Below are 21001 nucleotides of genomic sequence, written 5' to 3'. Positions count from 1 at the left end.
TGCCGGGGGTCTGCGAGAGCTGTGAGTGGAAAAGGGATCTGGTCAGCACCGGGTGTAGGGGTGTCCTGTGGAGCCAGGTAGGGGTACAGGCTGTGAGGAGTGTGGGACTTGAGTGGAGGGACAGGCTTGGTAAGGACCCAAGAGGCCAGATAAGAGGCTGGTGTGGGGTTTGGGGAAAGAATATATCCTGAGCTAAAGCTTTGGGGTAAGTGGATGGTGTTGGGCTCTGCCAGGCTGTGGGTGTACCTGGGAGTCTGTCCCGGTGCCTGGAGAAACAGCAGACCCTTGGGAGATGGAGAGCCCGGGAGGAAGAGCAGTTTGGGGTGGGGAACAAGGATGGTGAAAAGGGGGTTCTTAAGAGCAGGTGGGATGAGTTTGTGTCTGGAGGGATCCAGGTGGGGGCAGGAGGGTCCACCCTCACACCCGCTCACTCTCTCCCCTCCCTAGACATCAGCAGAGCCCTGGTCCCTCCTTCGCAATGTGGCTTCTCCTCACCTTCTCCTTCCTGCTGACCTCTGCAGGTGAGGTGGGCCCAGGTCAGGTCCGGGTCAGTGGGAGTGAAGTGCCACCTAATCCCCCAGCCTAACTGGGTCCTGCAATCTGCCAGCAGCGCCTACCTCACTCGGGGACCATCTGCTGATCCTTCCCCCACACCCACCTCAGCCACATGGCAACATCCCTGGGTCCTCACCCTACCCCAAGAGCTGTCAGGGGCCTGGGGCTGCTCTGGAGTCCCCATGACAATGAACATGGCCCTTGGGTGACACAGACCTGAGTTCGAGTTCTGGGGCTGCCCCTTCCTTGCTGTGTGACCTTGAGGAAATTGCTTCACCTTTCTGGTCCTTCAGTGCCTTCTTTAGAAGACAGCACCCACCTGCAACAATAATGGTAAGGGCTCAATAGCACGATGTAGGTAAAGCTTATACTGAGCATTAAATACATGTTGGGAAGCTCAAGAACACAGACTCTGGGTTCAAATCCTGCCTCTGCCGCTTTCTAGTTACTTGACGTCTCTGTGACTCAGGTTCCCTAACTGTACCGTGGAGATAACAACAGATGCTCTCTCATAGGGTTGTTGTGAGGACTAAATGTGGTCCCGGCCCACGGTACCGCCCTGTAAAGGTGTGCTAGCATTGCTGGGCACTTGGTATATTCCAGACACAGTGCTCAGCACTCATCTAAACCTCTGTGGCTCAGAGAGGGGCAGCCACTGGGTCAAGGTGACCCCAGGTGGCAGGAGCGCTCCAGACCATGTTCAGCCACCACCCGTGGAGAAATTAACTGTAACCTGATGCCTCTAGCCCGGAGAAGTCGAAGGTGGACTTTTATTAACCCCCCCCCCACATGACCCTCGCTTCTGGGGGCCCCTCAGACCTCCCCGCTGCTGCCAGCCTCCCCTCAGGCTCTCTCTGTGCTCTTTCCTCCCTGCCCCCACCCGCTGCCCGCTGCACCCAGCTAGGGCCTCCGCCCTCCTCCGGCTTGGACTGGTCAGGGGCGGCCTCAGTGCCCAGCTGTTCAACCCGCACCCTCTGTCCTTCTCTGTAGGACGACCCCACCCTTCCCTTGTTAAGCCCCTTGTCCACCACATCCGCGTTCCCCCGGCCTTGCCAGGGCCCTTGGCCCAGTTCCTGACCTTGGCAGGTAGAGTGTGGGCATTTGGTGTGGCTGTGCACATCTTGTCCCATTGTGGGTGTCTGTGTGCCTGGCTGTGACCCTGAGGGGACATATCCACGTTGCCCAGTGTAGGGGGTCATTGTCCTATGATCTTGACGCATCCCTGTGCATGTCCTTGTGCATGGTGCAGTGTGGGCAAGGGGAGTGTGTGTGTGCAGAGTCCTTCGTGTCTACATCCCGCCCACATGTCTGAACCAAGTCCTCAACTGTGAAACTCAATTAGTGACCCTGAACACCAAGTGAGTGACTTGGGGGCTGATCTAGAGATGGATAAATATGTCCTGACCTCGCTGCCTGTGTCTTGAGCAATGTGTCTTTGACCTTGAATGCCACCTTTGTGTCCCATGTTTCCCTGGGTCTGATCTAGTGGGTCCACATCTGAGCTCTGGCCCTCTGGGTCGGTTTTATAACTTTGAATCTCCACAAAGTGACTTGGGAATGAATAACAGTTTTGACCTTGACGATCTTTACCTGGGTCTGCACATACGTCTGGCTTACTTTGGCTAAATTTGTGTCCGCAACCTGAACATCCACACATACGTCTACATAAATAAATCTATATGTCCTTTGTTTAAAATAACTGATATTTTTAAAGCAGTTACAATATGCCAGGCATCATACACACACTCTCTCTCTCTCTCGTGCTCTCTTTCCCATTTAATTCTTACAATCCCATTATACAGATGAGGACATAGAGGCACAGAAAAGTCCGTTTGCTCAAAGTCTCACAGATAATATGTTTGGATCCAGGATTTTTTACTCTATCACTTCAGATTTAACCACTATACTATAGACCCATGTTGGTGACAAGTCTTTTAGGACCTGAGTGTGTATCGGCGTCTCTCCCTGTGTACCCTTATTAAGGACCTCAGGAAGACTGGCTGTGCCTGTGTGTTTGCCCATGACCTTGTGTGGCTACATCTGTGTCCTTGTAAGATACTGCATTTGGCTGAGATGTCCAGACTCTGGGGCCAAGAATGTGTGTCCCACAGATTGAGTGGCCACACCCTTTTGGTGTCTGTGACAGCTCGGTGAACTTGAATGGCTGGTTCCAAGTGACCATCTGTCTGGACCTATATCCATTGTCCTTGTCTCTACTCCCAATCCCAGAGGACTGCCTGCCCTCTGGTCCTCTCCCTGTCCTCTCTCTCCCGGAGTCCTATAGCAAACGAGTTGGGGGCCGAGGGCAGAGGGACAGTTCTGGGGAAAACAAGCAGCAGTTGTAAAAGCTAGAGAGAAGGCGGTGCTTAAATTTCAACAGGAGGGACATCTTAAGAAGTTGGGGAAAGGCAACAGGTGGAAAATGTGTAGTGAGGTCAGGGTACAAGGAAGGTGTAGGGTGCAAGGGAGAGGACTCTGTCCTCGGGGATCTTCCTCTGTCTCCTCTCTCAGTGGCCCAGGATGACAGTGACAAGGTGCTGAGTGGTGATGAGTGGGCGCCCCACTCCCAGACATGGCAGGTGGCCCTCTTCGAGCATAGACGCTTTAACTGCGGTGGTTCCCCCATCTCCCCGCACTGGGTGCCCTCTGCAGCCCACTGCCAAACGCGCTATGAAGGCTTAGGGTCCTGAGGGGCCGTGGCGGGAGGGTCTAAGGGATCTCACAGTCATGGATTCTGAGGAAAGAGCTGGAGCCTGGGGATTGAGTTCCAGGTGTGTGCATGACTTTGGCACCTTGGTCTCTAAGAGGCAGAGGCTGAAACTATTGGCTTCGGGGTCTTGCGGAAAGGCTGATGGGATCTCCAGATTTCCAGAGGGTCAGGGGACCCAAAGTCGCCCACTCTTTGATCTTTCTGTCCACTTCTCACTCCATTTGCGGCTAACCACTCGCCCGCACAGCTCCACGAGAGCGCGCTTAGGCGAGCACAACCTGCACCAGCGCGATGGCGCAGCGACTTCAGGGGACCCCTCGTCTGTGGGGATGCCCTGCAGGGCACTGTGTCCCGGGGTGATGTCCCCTGCGACACAACCACGAAGCCCAGTGTCTGTACCAAAGTCTGCAGCTACTTGGAGTAGATCAAGGAAACCATGAAGAGGAACTGACTATTCCGGGCTACCACCTGTGTCCCTGACTACACAGAAGCCCCCGTGGCTGGCCAGCAGCCCCATCTTCACCTGGAACAGAACTGGGCCATCCCCCAAGGCCCCGTCCAAGACCCAGAGGTTAGCCAAGGACTTGCCCCTCTGAGACCAGAGCTGGTGCTTCAGGTCACCTGTTTGATACCAGAATAACAGAAAACACTGATGCAAGTTTCTCTGTGGAAGTTTCTGCAACTTACTTCTGGGGATGAAGGGAAACGGGGGCCACAGACTGGGTGGGGAACTCACGGCCACTATATACTGTTCCTTTTCACTCACTGCCCTGACGTTCATTCAGCATCTAGGACCGGCTATTTCATCTTGAGCGGAAGACCCAACCTCAGTCAGCCTGGGTTTCCCCCATCTCATATTGCCTTCCTCAGAGGGCTGCTGTGAGGATTAAATGAGGTGATTCCTAGGAACTGATTTGAATAATGTCTGGCACTGAGAAAATACTCTGTGTTTCTGGACCCCAGTGAAAGAACGCAGCACACACTGGATGCTCAAGAATGACTTCATTTTCTTCAAGATCTAGGATTCCCGGTCGCCATGGCAAAAAGGCAAAAACTCTCCTTTCCTTAGGCAGGTTCCTGACCTACAGCAGAGGCTGGGCCCCCATGAGCTGCTTTGATTTTACTGAAGAGCCAGGAGAATGGGTTGGAAAGCTTAGAAATGGATTGGGTTTATCATTGAGGCTGCAGGAATCTAGTTCCTGGCCCCCAAAATGTGATTTTTCAAGGTCACTGAACGTCAAGGTGCAGGAACCTGGCTCTTGAGACCTAAATAGTTTATGGAGGGGAGGGTGGATTGGAATTTGCAGAGACGATCTCGTGACTCTCTTTGGGACTTTGGAGGACATGACCTTGAGAATCCAGATTTGGGGAACAAGGAGGAGGTGGGTATTGCGGCCCAACATTGTTTAGGGGGGGCATTAGATTTTGAAATGCTAGGAAATTTACACTGGGAACCATTGAAACTTCATATTCCTGCATCTGGGGATGCTAGGATTGGGTGACGGGTGCCTAAGATTTTATTATGAAAGGAAGAGTAGATTTAGGGGCCTGGACCCCAAATCTAGGAGTGCAAGAGTCAGGGCATTCTGAAAGCAAAGGCTTACATTTCAGGGGGTTCTAGAAGCTGAGAAGCTGGTATCTTTGGCTACAAGTGGTGCAGGGAGAAAGGAATCAGAGCCCCACTGCTGGTATTTGAGGGTATAATGGGTCTTGGGGGTACATAGCCTTACTTGGGGTTAAGGTAGATGGGGTTTTGTGTTGAAGGTCAATGGTTCTTCCACCTTTGCCGTTTCTGCTCCCACCTGCCCCACCTCCACCTCCCCTCACTGGCTCTGTCCCCAAGAGCAAGGTCTCAGGAGCTCCAGGCCCTGCCCTGTCTGGCTTCAGGCCCCAGGAACGCTTCCAGTGCAACCGAGGGCCTGCAGAGCAACAGCTGTTCCCTCTCCCGCCCCTTCCACAAGCTCTGGGTGTGGGAGAGGGTTGTCCGGCCCCCAGGAAGCAGGGGCAGGGCCTTGGCTAGCATCTGGGTGCCAGCAGGGCAGGGGTGGGGCCCCGGGGCAATGAGGGCTTTAAAAGGCTCCTCGGGGAGGCTCCCCGGCTCCAAGCTCACCGCCTGCCTGCCCCTGGACACCTCTGTCATCATGTACTTCCCGGCTCTGTGCCTTGCCCTGTCCCTGGCAGGGACTGGTGAGACAGTGGGGAAGATGTGGGAGGGCGGTTGGGCCCCGATTCTCATGCTGCCCCCCGGCCCCGCTCCATTACTCCTTGCCCTCCCACATGGCACTGCAGCCTGCACCCCTGCAACCCAGTCTAGCCCAGACCAGGACACCAGCCTCTCTCTCTTATCTCTCCCAGTCCCACCCTAAAATCCAACCTGACCCCTCCTCAGTGTCACCTTGCTTGCACTAGGTCCCTGCTCCCTCGGGAATAATCAGACTTTTCTCCTCTTGCCCGCTCAGATCCCTGCCCCCATCCACTTTACTAAAGGGGCAGATCCTGGGCCATCTCTGTCTCTCTCTTCCAAGGAGCCCCCCAAACCCATCAGATTCTGGGACCCTAATCACCCCCTCCTATCCCTAGTTCTCTATGGCCCAGCGGTCCAGCTCTTGAGGCCCCAAATCCTACCACACCCTGGTGATTTTCCCCATCCAGCTGTCAGCTCTCAACTAGCTCCTTCAGTCCTGACATCTGGTCCCCCGCCATCCCCCCAGGACCCCAAATTTCACTAGACACCTATGCTTCTTCAAAAACAGACTTTCTGGTCTGTGACTAGGTAGGCCTCCCATCTGGTACCAGGGGTGGGTTCTGCAAAGGTCACTTCCTCACCTCTTTGCTCCAGAACCCGCATTCCACAGCCCCAGCCTTTTCCCCCCAGGAAAATTATCCCGAACCCACGATCACATGCTCCTTTCCTTGGAGAATTTCCATCCTTCCCCAAGCTCCAGCTCTTTACCAACCAGAATCCCTCCTGTGCAGCTCTGGTTTTCTGGGAACCCGCCCACCAGGATCCCAACACGTACCTTCCCAGCCCAGCTGTCCTGCCCTAGGTACCCCAACATCTGATTCTAAAACCCCACGTCAAGTGAGTTCTGTGTTCCCACAGCTGTTTGGCCCCTGATATGCCTCCTCGTCCATTCCTGTCCTGGCACTGCTCCCAAGAAAACCCCAGATCCCTGCAGTAGCCTCAGACCATGAACCCAAACCCCATGAGAATCACCCGATCCCAGAATGACTGTTATTCCACTCTCCCTTCTCCTGAGCTCCCTCGCAGTCTGACCCCAACCTGGTCCCGGGGCCCTCACTCTTGTTAGAATGCCATTCCTAGACCACAGGACCCCTTTCCCAGCCTAATCCTTTCATTCATTCTTTGATCTGAAACCCCAAATTCTCCCAAATCTCCCAGCCCCAATCCAGGAGCCCCCAAACTCCCCAGATGCTCTTCTTGGCCCCTCTAACCTAATTGCCCAGATCTGCATTCTTTCCAGAAGCCCCAAAAGCTCAACCCAAGCCCTAACCATTTCATCAGCCTGAGAGCCCCTTAATCCTCCAAATCCTTCCTCCTGCAGCCTCTGACCTCGTCTCTTGGTGCCTCTATCCTTGGTTTCCCCTCTCAGAACCCATAGCCTCCTGTCCCCAAGTCCAAGAACCCAAATCTCCCAACCCCCTCACCAGATACCTGCTCCAGATGCTGTCTTGCTGTTCCCTACCCTAATCCCGGGGGTCAGCTCTGCACTCAGCATAGCCTCCACACCCAGGACCAGCCACCAACCCACAAGCCCAGGGATGGCTCCAGAGTTCCAGGCCCTTCCCAACACACCTGGCCCATGTTCAGACCCCCAGCTCTGGTCCTCTACCCCCATGAACCTCCAATCACACAGCTCAGCTCCCTCAACTAGCCCAGTCTCTTAGCCCCATTGCTAACTCCACCCGACCTGACCCAGCACCCCCATCCACAGGTGCTGTGCCCCTTATCCAGTCCCGGATCATAGGAGGCCATGAGTGTAAGAAGCATTCCCAGCCCTGGCAGGTGGCTCTGTACCATTTCAGCAGCTTCCAGTGTGGAGGTGTCCTGGTGGACCCCCAGTGGGTGCTCACAGCTGCTCACTGCATGAGCGAGTGAGTAGGGGCAGGGGATCTGGAGAGGGGGGCGCACACAGGATTAAGCGGCCAGCACTGTCCCCTCGGATAACCTCAGGGGAGGCTGGGGGACCTGAGGCAGAGAGGGGAGGTTTGTGGTCCAGGGTCACAAGGAGGGGGACAGGGCTGGGACTGGATGACCCCAGGGAAGCCCACTCCATGGTTGCCTGGGTCTCTTGGGTCTGTCCTGTAGTCTCTCTTTCTATGTCTGCCTCTGTCCTATCTCTGTGTGTGTCTCAGTAACTGGCTCTGCTGTGGGTCTCTCTGTGTGACTATGATTGGTGTCTCTCTCCCTCTCTCTTCTGTCTCCATTTCTCTGTGTCTCTCCCTCTCTGTCCATCTCAAGTCCCTGCTGCCATCTCGGTCACCTATGTCTCATCCTCCATCTCTCTGCCCTGTCTCTCTGTCTCTCTGGGTCTCTGCCTCACTCCCTCTCCCATCACTACCGAGCACACCTCCACCCCAGAGAAATGGAAGAGATTATCCATCCCTGGGCAGCCCCTCCCTCCAGGCCAATCATCCACTCCAGGGGGACACAGAGAAGGTCTAGTGTCAGCTGGAACTGGGTGGGGGCAGTGGAGGGAAGGAGGAAGGAGGAGGAAGGAGAAGAGGAGAGAGGGAGCTGGGGCAGAAAGGGGACACCGACCTTGAGCTGGGGGCCAGGCCACCCGCCTGCTAGGGAACCAGCCTCGCAGCCCCAGCTGCGGCTGAGCTGGTCGCCCCGCCCCGCCCCGCCCCTCCCCATCCCCCCCGCCCCCTCCCCATCCCCCTCCTGTTCCGTTTTCTCTCTCTCTCTCTCTCACCCCTTTGCCTCCTCTGCCTCTATTTCTCATTCTCTCTCCTTCCTTTCTCCTCTCTTCCTCATTTGGTCCGTTTCTCACTCTCCCGCCTCGTTCTGTGTTTTCCCTCCCTTCCTCTTTGTTTAGTCTGTTCTTCACGGTCTCTGTCTCTTCCTCTTCGTGTCTCCTATGTGCTCCCTCTATCTCACTGTCTCCCCTCCATCTTTCCCACCCTCTCTACTGTTCTAAGCTCTTCTTTTACTCCATTTCAGTCTGTCTCTGTCTGTGACATTGTCACCTTCTTTCATCTATTTACTCGCAGTCTCTTTGTTTTCTGTGACTCTGTATCTTCCCTCGGTCTCTCTCTCTCTCTCCCTCTCTCCCCCTCTTCCTGTTTCTCTTTCTCATTTTGGACCCTTCCTCATGCCCTCCCTTTCTGCCTCCTGTCTCATTCTCATCGTCTCCACCCTCTCCTTCACCAGCAATTACCAGCTCTGGCTGGGTCGCCACAACCTGTTTGAGGACGAAGACACAGCCCAGTTTGCCCATGTCAGTAAGGACTTTCCACACCCCGATTTCAACCTGAGCCTCCTGAAGAATGACACCCTCCCCCCAGGGGAGGACTACAGCCATGACCTCATGCTGCTGCGCCTGGAGGGGCCCGTCCAGATCACAGAGGATGTGCAGGTCCTGGAGCTGCCCACCAAGGAACCCCAACTGGAGAGCACCTGCTATGCCTCTGGCTGGGGCAGCATCGAACCAGATAAGTGTATGCCAGGGCCACACCGTGCAGCCTGGAGCCCGGGCACCTGGGTGTAAGGGAGGAGGGGGCTGGGGACCTGGACTCCGGAGTCTGGGGAAGGAGGGCTTAGGGGGTGGGGTCTGGCCACAGCCGTGTTTCTCCCTGGCCTGTAGTCATTTACCCAGATGATCTCCAGTGTGTGGACCTTACTGTCCTGTCCAGTGAGGTGTGTGCCAGTGCCCACCCCGAGAAGGTGACAGAGTTCATGCTGTGTGCTGGACACCTGGAGGGCGGCAAGGACACCTGCGTGGTGAGCCAGCCTGTCCCCCGGAGTCTTGAAGTGCTGGGGGAGGGGACTCAGATTCTGGACTGGGGTTCAGAGATAAGCAGGCATCTGTCTCCATAGCTTCCCAGCTGTAGCTCTCTGCCCCCTTTCCTTCCTGTATCCCCATCCTGGTATCCTGCGTATCTCCCTCCTGCACATAATAATAGTTCACCTGCTCCTCTAACACAAGCTTACTGTCCACTCAGAGAAAGCTTCTCCGGAGAGGTGACATCTGACATGAGCCCTGAGGGTGGGAGTGTCCTATAGATGGGTCCTCCCCACTGATCTGTCTGCAGGGACCATCCTCCTCCTGGATCCAACCCCCCCCCCAACCCCGGGGAAGAAACTGGACCCTGAGGTCCCATCCCCATTGGCAGGACTCGAGCCACTGTCCCCTCTGTTGGAATCCCCGCTGATGTTCTGGGAGTGGACTCTGGAGACAATTGTCTCTTTCCCCAGAGATGAGGAGTCGCTGTCTGGATCTGTGCACCCAGGTCCAAGTGCTGGAGCCCCCCAGGCCCAGCTAACCTCTCTCACACTCTCCCCCTCCCCCTTGTGCTGTAGGGTGACTCAGGGGGCCCGCTGATCTGCGAGGGTATGTTTCAGGGAATCACGTCATGGGGCCACATCCCGTGCGGTGCCCCCAATAAGCCCTCCGTCTACACCAAAGTGATTTTGTATGTGGATTGGATCAAGAAGACCATGGCTGACAACCCCTGAACGCCCCCGCCCTGTCCCCTACCCCCAGTAAAATCGAATATGCATCAACTCCTGGTGTCATTTGGCCTTCCAGACGCTAGACACCTGGGAACTCGGGACCCATCCGGCCCAGACTAGAGCCTCCCCAGCCCTCCCGGTCTCTCTCGGCGGGAGATGTGCAGTTATGATCAGAGGGGAAAGGAAGGATCAGAGGCAGGTGTGGACAAAGAGGCAGAGAAAGGATCAGACCCCAAAGGACAAGGCAAGAACTCTGAGCCTCACTCTGCCCTGGCGTAGAGCACGAAACGGAGGCTCGGACTCTGAGAGATAGGGCCCACGTTTTATTGTGGCAGGGAAGCCAGGAAGGGGCGGGGGGTATAATTGCAAGCCACACCTCCCTGGGGAGGGGTCTGTTCCGCCGAGGAGCGTGGCTACATCAAAGGCTAGGCAGTGTCGTGTCGGCCCGGGTCAAGACTGGACATCCTGGGGCGCTGCTGGCCCTCGGAGAGGTAGGAATTCCTATGATGAAGTGCGGCTTCGGGCCGCGGCCAGCGAGGGCTGGCCACCTGGGGGCGGGGCCTAGCTAGGCTCGGGGGCGGGGCCACACCAACAGGCCACACAGCACAGGCAGAGTGCAGAACTGGAGGGGGTGGTGTTGGACTTCCGGGGTGGGGGCAGGGTGAGGACTGAGCGGGAACCGAGCCGCAAAAGGAGGGCCCTGGCTCGAGGGGTGGGGCTTTGTCACCCGTTCTCGGAGGGTTCTTAGGGAGTGGGACCTTCAGGGAAGTCTAGTCTCGGGCGCGTGGCCAAGATGAAATGGGTGGGCCCGGCACCTGGCGGCGGTGAGGCGTCAGTGCCCTGAGAAGCTCGGGTGCAATTGCTTAGAGAGGCTTAGACGGGGGTTCTTGGGGAGGAAGTGAACTGGGCTCTTCCTCGGTGCTCTTGGAGTCTGGGTCTGACCGCTGCTGTTCGGACATGGACTTCAGGGTGCTCTGCTGCGAGACGCACCGGCGGTGGCTCAGCCGCTGCTCCATGGAGGGCCCCCTTTTGCCCCACATGCCCACGTAGTTTAAGTAGCTCAGGGCTCCTGGGGGTGGGGGCCAGATGGGCTGGTGGACTCCGAACCCCGCCCTAGGCCCCGCCCTGTCCCTCGAGGCTGACCTCCCCGGGGGTCCGCCCCAATCTGGCCAGAAGCCCTGCCTGGTATTCTCCCCGGGTTCCGCCCCCTGCCCTGCCGAGACCCCAACCCCTTCCTCCCGAGGCCCTGCCCTCACCGGCCCCCAGCGTCACGGCGCCGGCGCCCCAGCACAGGTAGGTGGTCGCCAGGTAGGATACCTGTGGCCTCGGTTGGAGCGTCTCGCAGTTGGCTACAAAGAGCGTCAGGCTGAGGACAACCAGGAGCCCTGCACTGGGGGTGGGGCCAGAGATGGACACGAGGCTGGACAGGGACCCCGAGGCCCCCAGAAAGAGAAAAGAGACACATCCTCTCCCACCCTCCGTGACAAGGGCGCGCGCGCGCAAACACACACACAAGACAGAAAGATACCAGGAGGGGGCGGAAAGAAAGAGTGGGAACCAGGAAGAGAGTGAAAGGCCCAGCACCCTCACCCCGACTGAGAAGGATATAGAACTGAGAAACACACAGGGAGGGTGGGACGGAGAGCCCAAGAGGCATTCAAAGACAGAGACCCAGCAGGACAGAAACTCTGAGACACACAAAGCCAGAAAGAGAGCCCCGGGGAGAGATGCTGAGGTAGGGAGGGCACCCCTTCCCCCAGGGAAACACTTACCGATGCAAAAGCTGAGGGAACTGAAGATGAGGTCCGCCTTGTTAAGGCGGCGGAACACTGGCCGGAAGGAGAAGCCCATGGCCAGGAGGAGGACCAGACACAGGGTCAGGGCCAGGATCATGAAGCCCATGCTCATGTGGATGAGAACTGGAAGGAGAGGGGGAAGTGCCCAGGGTCATCCTCCCAACTCATCCCCACTCACAGCCCTGAGCAACATCCCCAACAGACACCCCCAAACTTTAGCTACAGACATCCTCGAAATCACCCCCACTGCCCTCGCCAAAGTCACCTCCTTGAAACCCCAAAATGACTCCCACTCTCACAAAGTCCACCCCGCGTACCCATAAAGTTAACCCAGTCTTTAAAAACCCACTTTCTTTAAAAATTGTGAATCACTATGTTGTACACCTGAAACTTAGTCAACTATATGTCAATTCTTAAAAAAGTCATCCCCACTTGCACCCTCAAAGTTGTGCCAAATCACCCTCTCTTACCCCAAAGTCAATCCTAGACACCCTCATGATCAACTCCACACATACCTCCAAGGTCACCCCACAGATGGCCCTTGAGTCACCCCCACTCACATCCTCAAGTTCACCCCACAGAATCATCTCTATTATTTCTAGAGTCATCCCCACAGTCACCCCTAAAGTTATTCATACTCCCAAACGATGTCCCACAGCAAATTACATTAATAACCTTCCATACCAATCCCAGGCACTCCCAATAGCACTCTTAGTCACTTTAATCACCTCTAAAGTCACGCTACTTGTCTCCCACTCTTACCCCAAGTTTCCCTAATGACCCCACTCACACCCCCAGACCTCCCCAGGTATCTCAATGTCACCCCCATTCACACCCTAGAGCCCCTCACAGACATTCTCCAAATCACCCTCCTGACATCCCCCAGAGCACACACACAGATGTACACACAAGAAAATTTCCAAATACTCTAAAACCAAAGTACCTAAAAGACGTAATCACACTCGGTTTAAAATTGATATTTATCCAATTTGCATTTCAGTATGACAAGAGTTTCGGCTCCTTCTGAGAATTACACTTCTCCCTTTTAGCCCTTTCCTACTTTGCCTACTTTTGAGCAGTGCAAGACTATTTCAGCCAAATGAGCTAAGACTCCATTTGCTTTGTTTCTGGCAAACTGCACATATTACAAAATAGCAATAGTGCTCTCAGGATCAATCACATAGTCCTGGTTGAGAGTTTTTCATGACATACCCTGCCCTCTGGGGCTACAGAGGTAGTCATGTGACTCTGGCTGAGCCAATCACAGTGCCCCATGACCCAGACAGTGGTGATTGGCTCAAACATGGGCACATGACCAAAGCCAACCAATCAAGCTCTTCCTGGGGACTTTTTCTAACTGAAGCTGTCAGGGACCAGCTCTTTCTTCTCTGATCAAGAGGATTATGAGCTTGGAGCTGCCTGAGCCTTGGACCCAAGCTCCTAGGTGACAGGAGAACTGAGAGAGTAAAACTAAGAAGAAAAAGCAGACAGGAGGAGGAGAGAGAGTTGAGATGACACTCAAGTCCCTGGCTCTTGTCATCCCAGAGACAAGCCCACTCTGTAGTTTGGTCAGAAGGGACGGCCATTTGCAGCTTACCTCCGCACCATGCATTTCGCCTTCCTGCCGTTCCTCACTTGGAGTCCCAGTTAAAATCCAGTCAGTACGTTGCATCGCTCTAGTCACCACGCTTGGTTTGGGGGTAGGTACCTTGTGAGCCAGTCACACAGGACTTTTGCAGGAAATTTCTGCACTCTTTTTTCCTGCCGGACCTGAGGTCTGAGCTGTTAGCAGTTCTGCCAGTCATTCTTCTGTCTGCTTTCAGGTTCATTCCCCACCCTTCTCTGTTCTACATTACAAGGACTACATTTCCCAGCCTCCTTTGCTCACTGACTTATCTCTGTTTGGCTCATGGGAGGCACTGGCAAAAGACTGGCTCTAGGGGGATGGGACAAGCCTGGGTATTTATCCTCCTCTCTCTCTGCCTCAGTTGGTGTCTTCAGCCATCGATGCATTTCTTCTGTGATTGTAGCCACCTCTAAGCAAATCTCAGCATGAGTCTATGCCTTCCAGATGGCTCCAACTTCCAGGCTCCAGTAATACTACTTCTTCCCTTTGTTCTTCTGGCGTAGGGGCCTGGCAGCTTCCTGAGTTGCTAATCCCTGATTTGCCTCACCATTCCTACTCGGCTTCTCAGCTCTTCTATTACCCATGAAACCAATTCCCTATATTTACTTCCCTCTGAAGCACCTAGAATGATTGTTTTTTCCTGACTGGATCCTGCCTTGCCACTATATGGAGCCTTGAGAATGAAGCCCACTCAAGTAAGTAACCAAGAAACAGACAGACAGTAATGTCTGATGCGGTCACTTGGACCGCTGAACGCAGCCATATCTGAAAGCGTTTCTACCCCCATACTTTTTCACTTAGGTGAGCCTGTAAATTCCTTCACTCAAGCTAGTTCAAGTTAGAGTTTCTACCACCTGTGATCCAAAGACTTATGACTAATTCAGGTCCCTTCTGTAGGCTCCTGGCAAGGAGCACAGGATTCAGTACTGCCTGAATACCACCCACCAACATCACAGTCAAACCCTAAAACACACACACACACACACACACACACACACACACAAAACCATAATTGAATGTTCGGCAAAGGTGGAGAATTTAGACTACATAAAAATCCTAAATTTCTGCACCTAAAAAATAATTAAAACCTTCACAACCTATTTGTTATTTCTTATGCCAACCACAAAGCTTTGTATATTCTTAGCATTCGATACATGGTGATTTACCTTTAAAAGAGAACTGTAATACTGCCATGTGTGCTTTTTAAATGATATATAAATAAATACATACCTACATATGTGTGTGTATGTATATATATTCTGATGTGTATATAACCATAGCCATTTTCTCATATATGCAGAGAATATGACCAGCAGAACACACAAGGGCTTAAAATGGCTTAGTGACATCGGTTGCCCCCAGGAAGGGCAACTGGGAGGGACGGGGGACAAAAATGAGAGGGAGACGTTTGCATTTTTTAAAATGTTGAACCACGTAAATATATTACCTGTTCAAATAAAATAAAAGTCATTTAAATTTTAAAATAAGGAAAAAATTTTAAATCACACAGAGGGATTCCCTGGCGGTCCAGTGCTTAGGACTCTGCGCTTTCACCGCCAAGGGCCCAGGGTTCAGTCCCTGGTGGGGGAACTAAGATCCCAAAAGCCGCGTGGTGCAGCCAAAAAGTAAAATAAAATAAAATAAATTAAAGTAAAATCAAATAAAATCACACAGAGTTAACATTTTAGAACAAATGAGGAATGTAATGAATAGTCACCATTCTTTTTTGTCTTCCCAGCACCTTTGAACACCAGTCCTATGTTTGGGGAATTTCCCAATGTTTGTATCCACACTTCCCAGCAAGGAAACCAGCCTCTTACTGCTAGGACCTCAGCATGCGACCAGGTTCCACCAATAAAATAGAGCCACGCTAAACTTGGATCCGCAGCCGGGAGAAATAGTCGTGAAATCTATTCTAGTCGGGGCGGCTGCAACTACCTCCAGGGTCCTGGGGCAGCAGAGAAAGAGGTTCCCCAGTGGAGTCCAGGCCTGGAGAGACTGGGTTCCACACGTCAAGCTCCGGTGTGTGTGACCAGTCAGCCAGTCCTGATCACTCAGTCCCTGGAGCCCAGTTCCCTGGCCTCACAGAGAGTCTATAAGCTCCGCAATATCCTGTGTAAATCTATTTTCTGCTCAAACCAGCTTGAATTGGCTTCTGCTGCTTGTCATGAGAATCCTGACTTCCGTATGGGGAGCGTATATCAAAGCCTTACAGAATTTCATCAGCCCTTTTGAAGCACTGCTATTCTGCTCTTGGGAATATATCCCCCAAGAGGAATCATGCTCAAAGAAAGTACTGTGAATAGAGGGGGAAATTGTGCCCAGTTGCTTTTGCCCACCCAGCATCCAGTCCCATTCTTCTGGCAAGAGCAACTTGATATTGTTCGGAGGAACTCTCTGCCCACCCTCTGTCCTTGGGATTCTGACAGAAATGACCCCCTCCGTTGACTCTTTAAGAAAAGCATGTGATTCAGACCCAGGCAAACACAGCATGACGTCCTCCTGACCACAGCAAATGATTCAGGGAGGAGTGAGAAATCCCAGGGTAGTTAATCTGATCCCATCGGAGCTAATCCTGAGACCTCTGTGTGAGGGCCACAGGAGAAAACTTATTCTCTTTTCTTCATCGTTGCTTACAGGAAAAAAATGGGCCCCGGGAGCTGCTGAGAGCCCCACTGCCACTGTATGAGCACAGCTTGCCTGAGGGCCCAACACAAAAGAATCCTTCAAGGAGAGATGGCAAGAGACAGATACCTTTTGAGCACCTGGATCCCAAAGCAGGGACAATTTATGCCTGCAGACTTTTCCATAACTTGAAACCAGCTTGAGTTTGAGAGGTATGAGAGAAAGAGATACTCAGAATAAATAAATAAGATTAATACCACACAATATTCTGGAAGTTTTATGAGCACTTATTTGAGATCTGAAATGAAGGTAGGTACACTGGCTGGTGGGGTGGCGGATCCTTATAATAATAATAAGAAATCTGGGTGTAGCACTTACTATGTGCCAGGCACTCTTCTAATTCCTTTATGTGTTTTAACGTATTCCTCAAACAGCCCATGAATTGGTACTACTATCACTGACATTATAGAAATGAGGAGACTGAGGCACACAGCGGTGAAGGAATATGCCCAAGGTCACCCAGCTACCACGTGTCTGAGCCAGGATTCAAACCCGGAGCTCTGGCTCCAGGGCCTGGGCTGCCTCTGTGGCAATGCTCAAAAGCGCTGGAAACGCGGAGACCTACAAGGAGGCAAAATGTTTCTGGAGGAGCTGGAAGGCTCTTGTTATCTTAAAAAAAAAAAAACCCCACCATTTTCAAAAGAGTGAGAGAGAGAATGATGGTGTCTAGCTATCTAGTCATGAGGCAGATTGGGTTTTGGCCAAGTGTAACGCCCATCTTCCCATGAGCAATGACAGTCCTGTTTCCTCATAAGCCCACATATAACTCCAGGAAGCTCCCTCCTAAGGCCTTCAGAGAATCTCCAGAGACCCTCTCAATAATTCTAAAGATCCGCCCCCCCCAACCAGGAACACCCAAAGAGACTCCCCCAGAGATTCTCTCCCCTGATCATCTCCAGAGACCACTCCGCCCCCAGAGCATCCCAAAGCCTGCCCAGGCTCCTACTGACCGGTGACTTGGCCCAGGCTGGCGCACTTGTGCTTCCCGCAGCTGGTCCAGAGGCCCAGGTAGCCAGTGTAGGAGCCCTGCAGGTAGACCATACGCCCATCCAACACGCTGAGCAGCATCAGGGTCGCCAGGATGTTGAAGACAAGACACCAGCCCCGCAGGACAAACTTGCGGTCCTCCTCCCAGGAAGAGGCTTGATCCGCTGGGAAAGAATAGAGTTCTGGAGGCCTGGCTCTGCCTGCATCACTCTGTTGCATCCTAGTCTCCATCTTCGAACACAGCCACGTCTCCACCCCCACCCTAACCTTGCCTTTTACCCCGTTCTCAATCCCCTTCCACCCACAGCCATCTTCCCATCCCCACCCAAACCGCAATCCCAATTTCATCCCCATCTCTGTTTCCTGTCCCATCCCAGCACCATCCACAGCCCCGTGCCATCCCCAATATTCTCCCTGTCCTAAACCCTGAACACAACTCCATTCCCATCTCTAACCCTAATGCACATCTCCTCTCCCACCCACTACCCATCCTAAACCCAAACCAACTTGTTTTGTCTCCAACCTCATCTTCTGCTCCCTATTCCGCCAAGCCCAGCTCCATCTCCACTCCCAACACCATCCCCTTATCTCCATCCCTGTATCCCTGTCACATATCCCAGCCCAGGACACAGACGACTATGACACAGGTTCCAAAGTGTGTTCACGAGGCCAAGACCCATGGCGCCAAAAGAGTGAACACGGGTGGTGCACCCGACATTCACCAAGGGCTGTGATCTGCCAACCTTCCAGCTGGCAGGGACCCTGACCCCGCACTGCTCACTTACCTCCAGCTACGCTGGACTTCACAGGGTCCCTCCCACACACCAGGAGACTACCTTGGGGCCTCTACACCCTGAGTTCATGCTCTGATTCATGCTTCTCCCTCTACCTCTCTGACCCAGCCATAACCCCTTCTTGACCCAGTCCTGACCCCACCAAGACCCTACACTGAGCCCACCCTGACCCAGCCCAAGCCCCCATATCTCTCACATGGGGCTAGGGTGGCATATGAGTCCATGGCCAACGTCCCAACCTCCTGGAACTCCTCCAACTGTCATGGAACCTGCCCCCTGCCCCCAGGCCAGGCCAGACTGAAGCCCTGAGGACTGCCTTAGGACAGCAGGAGAGACCAAGAAACACAGAAGAGGGGACAGAGAGATTCAAACCCCAAGGGACAGAGCCTGAGCCCCGGAGAGACCAATGGACTTCCAGGTGGCCATGGAAATGCCTGGAAAGAGGGGATGAGGCAGTTGGCAGGTTGTTGAGTGCATCTGGGGACTGGCCTTGTCCCTCATCTCCACATGGCACAGAGGTCCCAATCTGGCCAGCAGAGCTCTCAGCCAGAGTCCCTTCCAGTAGCTCCCAGCAACACCCAAGGCAAGACCCAAGACCCTCCGTCAACTACCTTCAGGCCCCGGATCAGTCCCCAAGACTCTCAGCCCAATGTTCAGGGTCGCCGGGTCAGTATCCAAGAGCCGCTGCCCAATGTTCAGGGTCGCCGGGTCAGTATCCAAGACACACCATCCATTACCTACAGTCGCTGTTTCCATACCCGAGGTGTTCCACCAGTTTTCCAAACTCGCCGCTTCAGTAACCAAAACCCTTCATTAACCGCTCGCACCCCCCTGACCAAAGTAAAATCAGTTACCTACAATAGTCAAATTAGTATCCAGCCAACGACCCAGAGTTTCCACTCAAGTCTTCAAAGCTCCAAGTCACCAAACCGGGCCAGAGTCGATGTCCCCCCATCAATTACTCACAGCCCCGAGGCCAGTGTCAAAAGCGTCGAATCAATTATCTGGACCTCCCAGGAGAGTATCAAAGACACTTTGGACGGCTCCCAAATCAACCAACATCCTCCAGAAAGCAGCATTCACAGCTTACCATCAGGCAGCTCCATTGAGAGCAGTCCTGGCAGGTAAGAGGCAGGAGTCCACGGGGTAGGCCAGATTTGGGGCCAGAATCCTGGGGGAGGGGCAACAGGCAAAAGTTAAGGACCAGAAGCACTGTCAGTGTATGAGGCTAGAGGTTGGACTTAGGCGTGGCAGGGCTTGAAAGCTGGACCTGAAGGCTGGCCCTGGGCGGGGCTCGGCATAGAGGCTGGACCTATGATTCAACCTAGAGACTGCATCTGGGGGTGGCAGGGCCTGGAAGCTAGATCTGGAGGCCAGGGAGCCTAGAGGCTGTATCTGGGTGAGCGTGTCCTAGAGGTAGGACCTGGCGGATACAGGGAATGGAGAATGGACATAGGGAAGATAGAGTCTGAAAGTTAGACTGGGTGGGACTCTGACAGTTGGACCTGGGCTGGCTGGCTGGACTCGGTGCTGACCCTGGTGGTGGGCAATCTGCTGCAGGTCTCTGGAGACGCGTAGACTCAGCCATTCCCAGCTGCCCATGGGCTGGCGGCTGCTGCATGAGGCCAAGAAGATCAGTCGCCAGATGAGCCTGGGGCTGAGCCTGGCCGGCTTGGTCATCGTCGGCCTCATCTGTCTGGGCCAGCCCTGGATCCACTTCCAGGTGCCACTGGCGCCCCCTGGGGACCCTGCTGGCTCCCAGACCATCCCCATCGATACCATCTTCTTCGTGCAGTGCTCTGACATCTCCTGCCTGCCTGAGTACGACCAGAATGCTTGTAAGGCCTGCCTTATACTCACCATTCCTGGGACTCCTCTTTCCTCTTTGTTCCAGAGACCCCTTTCTGCCTCCCCTGGGTTGGTCCTCCCTTCTCCCCGGAAGGGTCCTCGCTGCCTCAGAACCATCCTCACTGCCCTATGCTCGTTCTCACCCACATGCGAGCCGTCCTCACAACCTTAGCATCTTATTCACTATCCTGAGGCTTTTTCACCCCAAGGAATCTGTCCTCATCACATCAAGTTGGTTTCTCAGTGCCCACCCCACTTGTCACTGCCCACCCCAACAACCTGTCCTTACTGACCTGGGGGATGTACCCTCAGTGCCAAAGGCATCTGCCTCAAGATCCCTTCTCTAGAGCCCAGTTTCAATTTTCTTAAAAGGGGGATGAAGAATGTTCAAGGGAGAGGGCTTAAGCATACTCCCAGACTCCCCGGAGACCCTCTCCCCCGTGCTCGGGGCCTGAGGGCCCATCTTGGCGTTCCTGATTCTCTTCCTTCCCCAGATTTGTTGGACTTTGCCTGGGCCTTCCTCCTCATTGCCAGCATTGCCAGCTTCGTCCTCTGCGTCATCCTCATAAACATCACCTTCTCCACCAGCTCCAACATGCCCGTGCTGGACCTCTCCAACGTCATCATGAGTCTCCTCACAGGCACGGCACTGAGATCCTTCCCTGAGGAACCAAGTCAAGGAGTACCTCGATCCCATCCCCATCCTGACCTTCAGCCCCAAGCCCAAGCCTATCTCCCTCCAAGTCTCCAACCCATCCCAGTAAAAAAGATCAACTTCCAATCCAGCCCCATCTCCAGCCCCAATACCAGCCTCCACTTCACCTCCCATCTCCATCATCAACAAATCTCAAACTCATTCACATTCCCTTCTGTGATGTCCATCTCCATCCCCACCCCCATTCCAAGTTTATCTTCTTTCCAATCTCCAAACCATCCCCATTACCATCTCCAACCCCTTTACAAACCTCAACGCCCAACTCCACGCCTGACCCTCCTCGAGACTCATTCCAAATGCAACCCACCCCTCGACTATGGATCTCAACCTCAGACTCAACCCCAATCCATCTCTGATCCCATCTTCTTAATCCCCAACCTCAACTGCAACCACATCCTTATCCCCTGCGGATCTCACTCTCAAACTCAACCCAGCGCATTCCCAACCGCATCTTCTTACCCATCTCCAATCCATCCTCATCCCCAACCACGACCCATGCCCATCCCCTAAACTCATGCCTCAACCTTAATGTCCATCACTCAGACTCCAACTACCCAACACTCAACCCCATGTTCAGTTCTAAC

General features: G+C 53.9%; 1 protein-coding gene across 2 annotated transcripts; it reads left to right on the top strand.

Annotated features, from left to right (window-relative positions):
• Positions 1–447: 447 nt before the first annotated feature.
• On the top strand, positions 448–16268 carry KLK1 (kallikrein 1). 2 transcript variants are annotated; one of them, XM_029239561.1, is made up of 6 exons: positions 448–521; positions 7222–7381; positions 8664–8950; positions 9097–9233; positions 9813–10456; positions 15127–16268. In XM_029239561.1, exons 1-5 carry the CDS (start codon positions 479–481, stop codon positions 9966–9968), a joined length of 783 nt encoding a protein of 260 aa, XP_029095394.1. In that variant the 5' UTR covers positions 448–478; the 3' UTR covers positions 9969–10456; positions 15127–16268. The 2 variants fall into 2 exon arrangements, with proteins under 2 accessions (XP_029095394.1, XP_029095390.1); XM_029239557.1 differs by lacking the exons at positions 448–521; positions 15127–16268 and adding an exon at positions 5369–5452 and having other exon boundaries at positions 9813–10016.
• Positions 16269–21001: the final 4733 nt, after the last annotated feature.

Source organism: Monodon monoceros, unplaced genomic scaffold (genome assembly GCF_005190385.1).
Source record: "Monodon monoceros isolate NGI ecotype Baffin Bay Population unplaced genomic scaffold, NGI_Narwhal_1 Super_Scaffold_10, whole genome shotgun sequence".
NCBI classification, from domain to species: Eukaryota; Metazoa; Chordata; class Mammalia; order Artiodactyla; family Monodontidae; genus Monodon; species Monodon monoceros.
The sequence above is the reverse complement of the archived record's forward strand: the minus strand, read 5'-3'. Positions and strand labels throughout refer to the sequence as shown.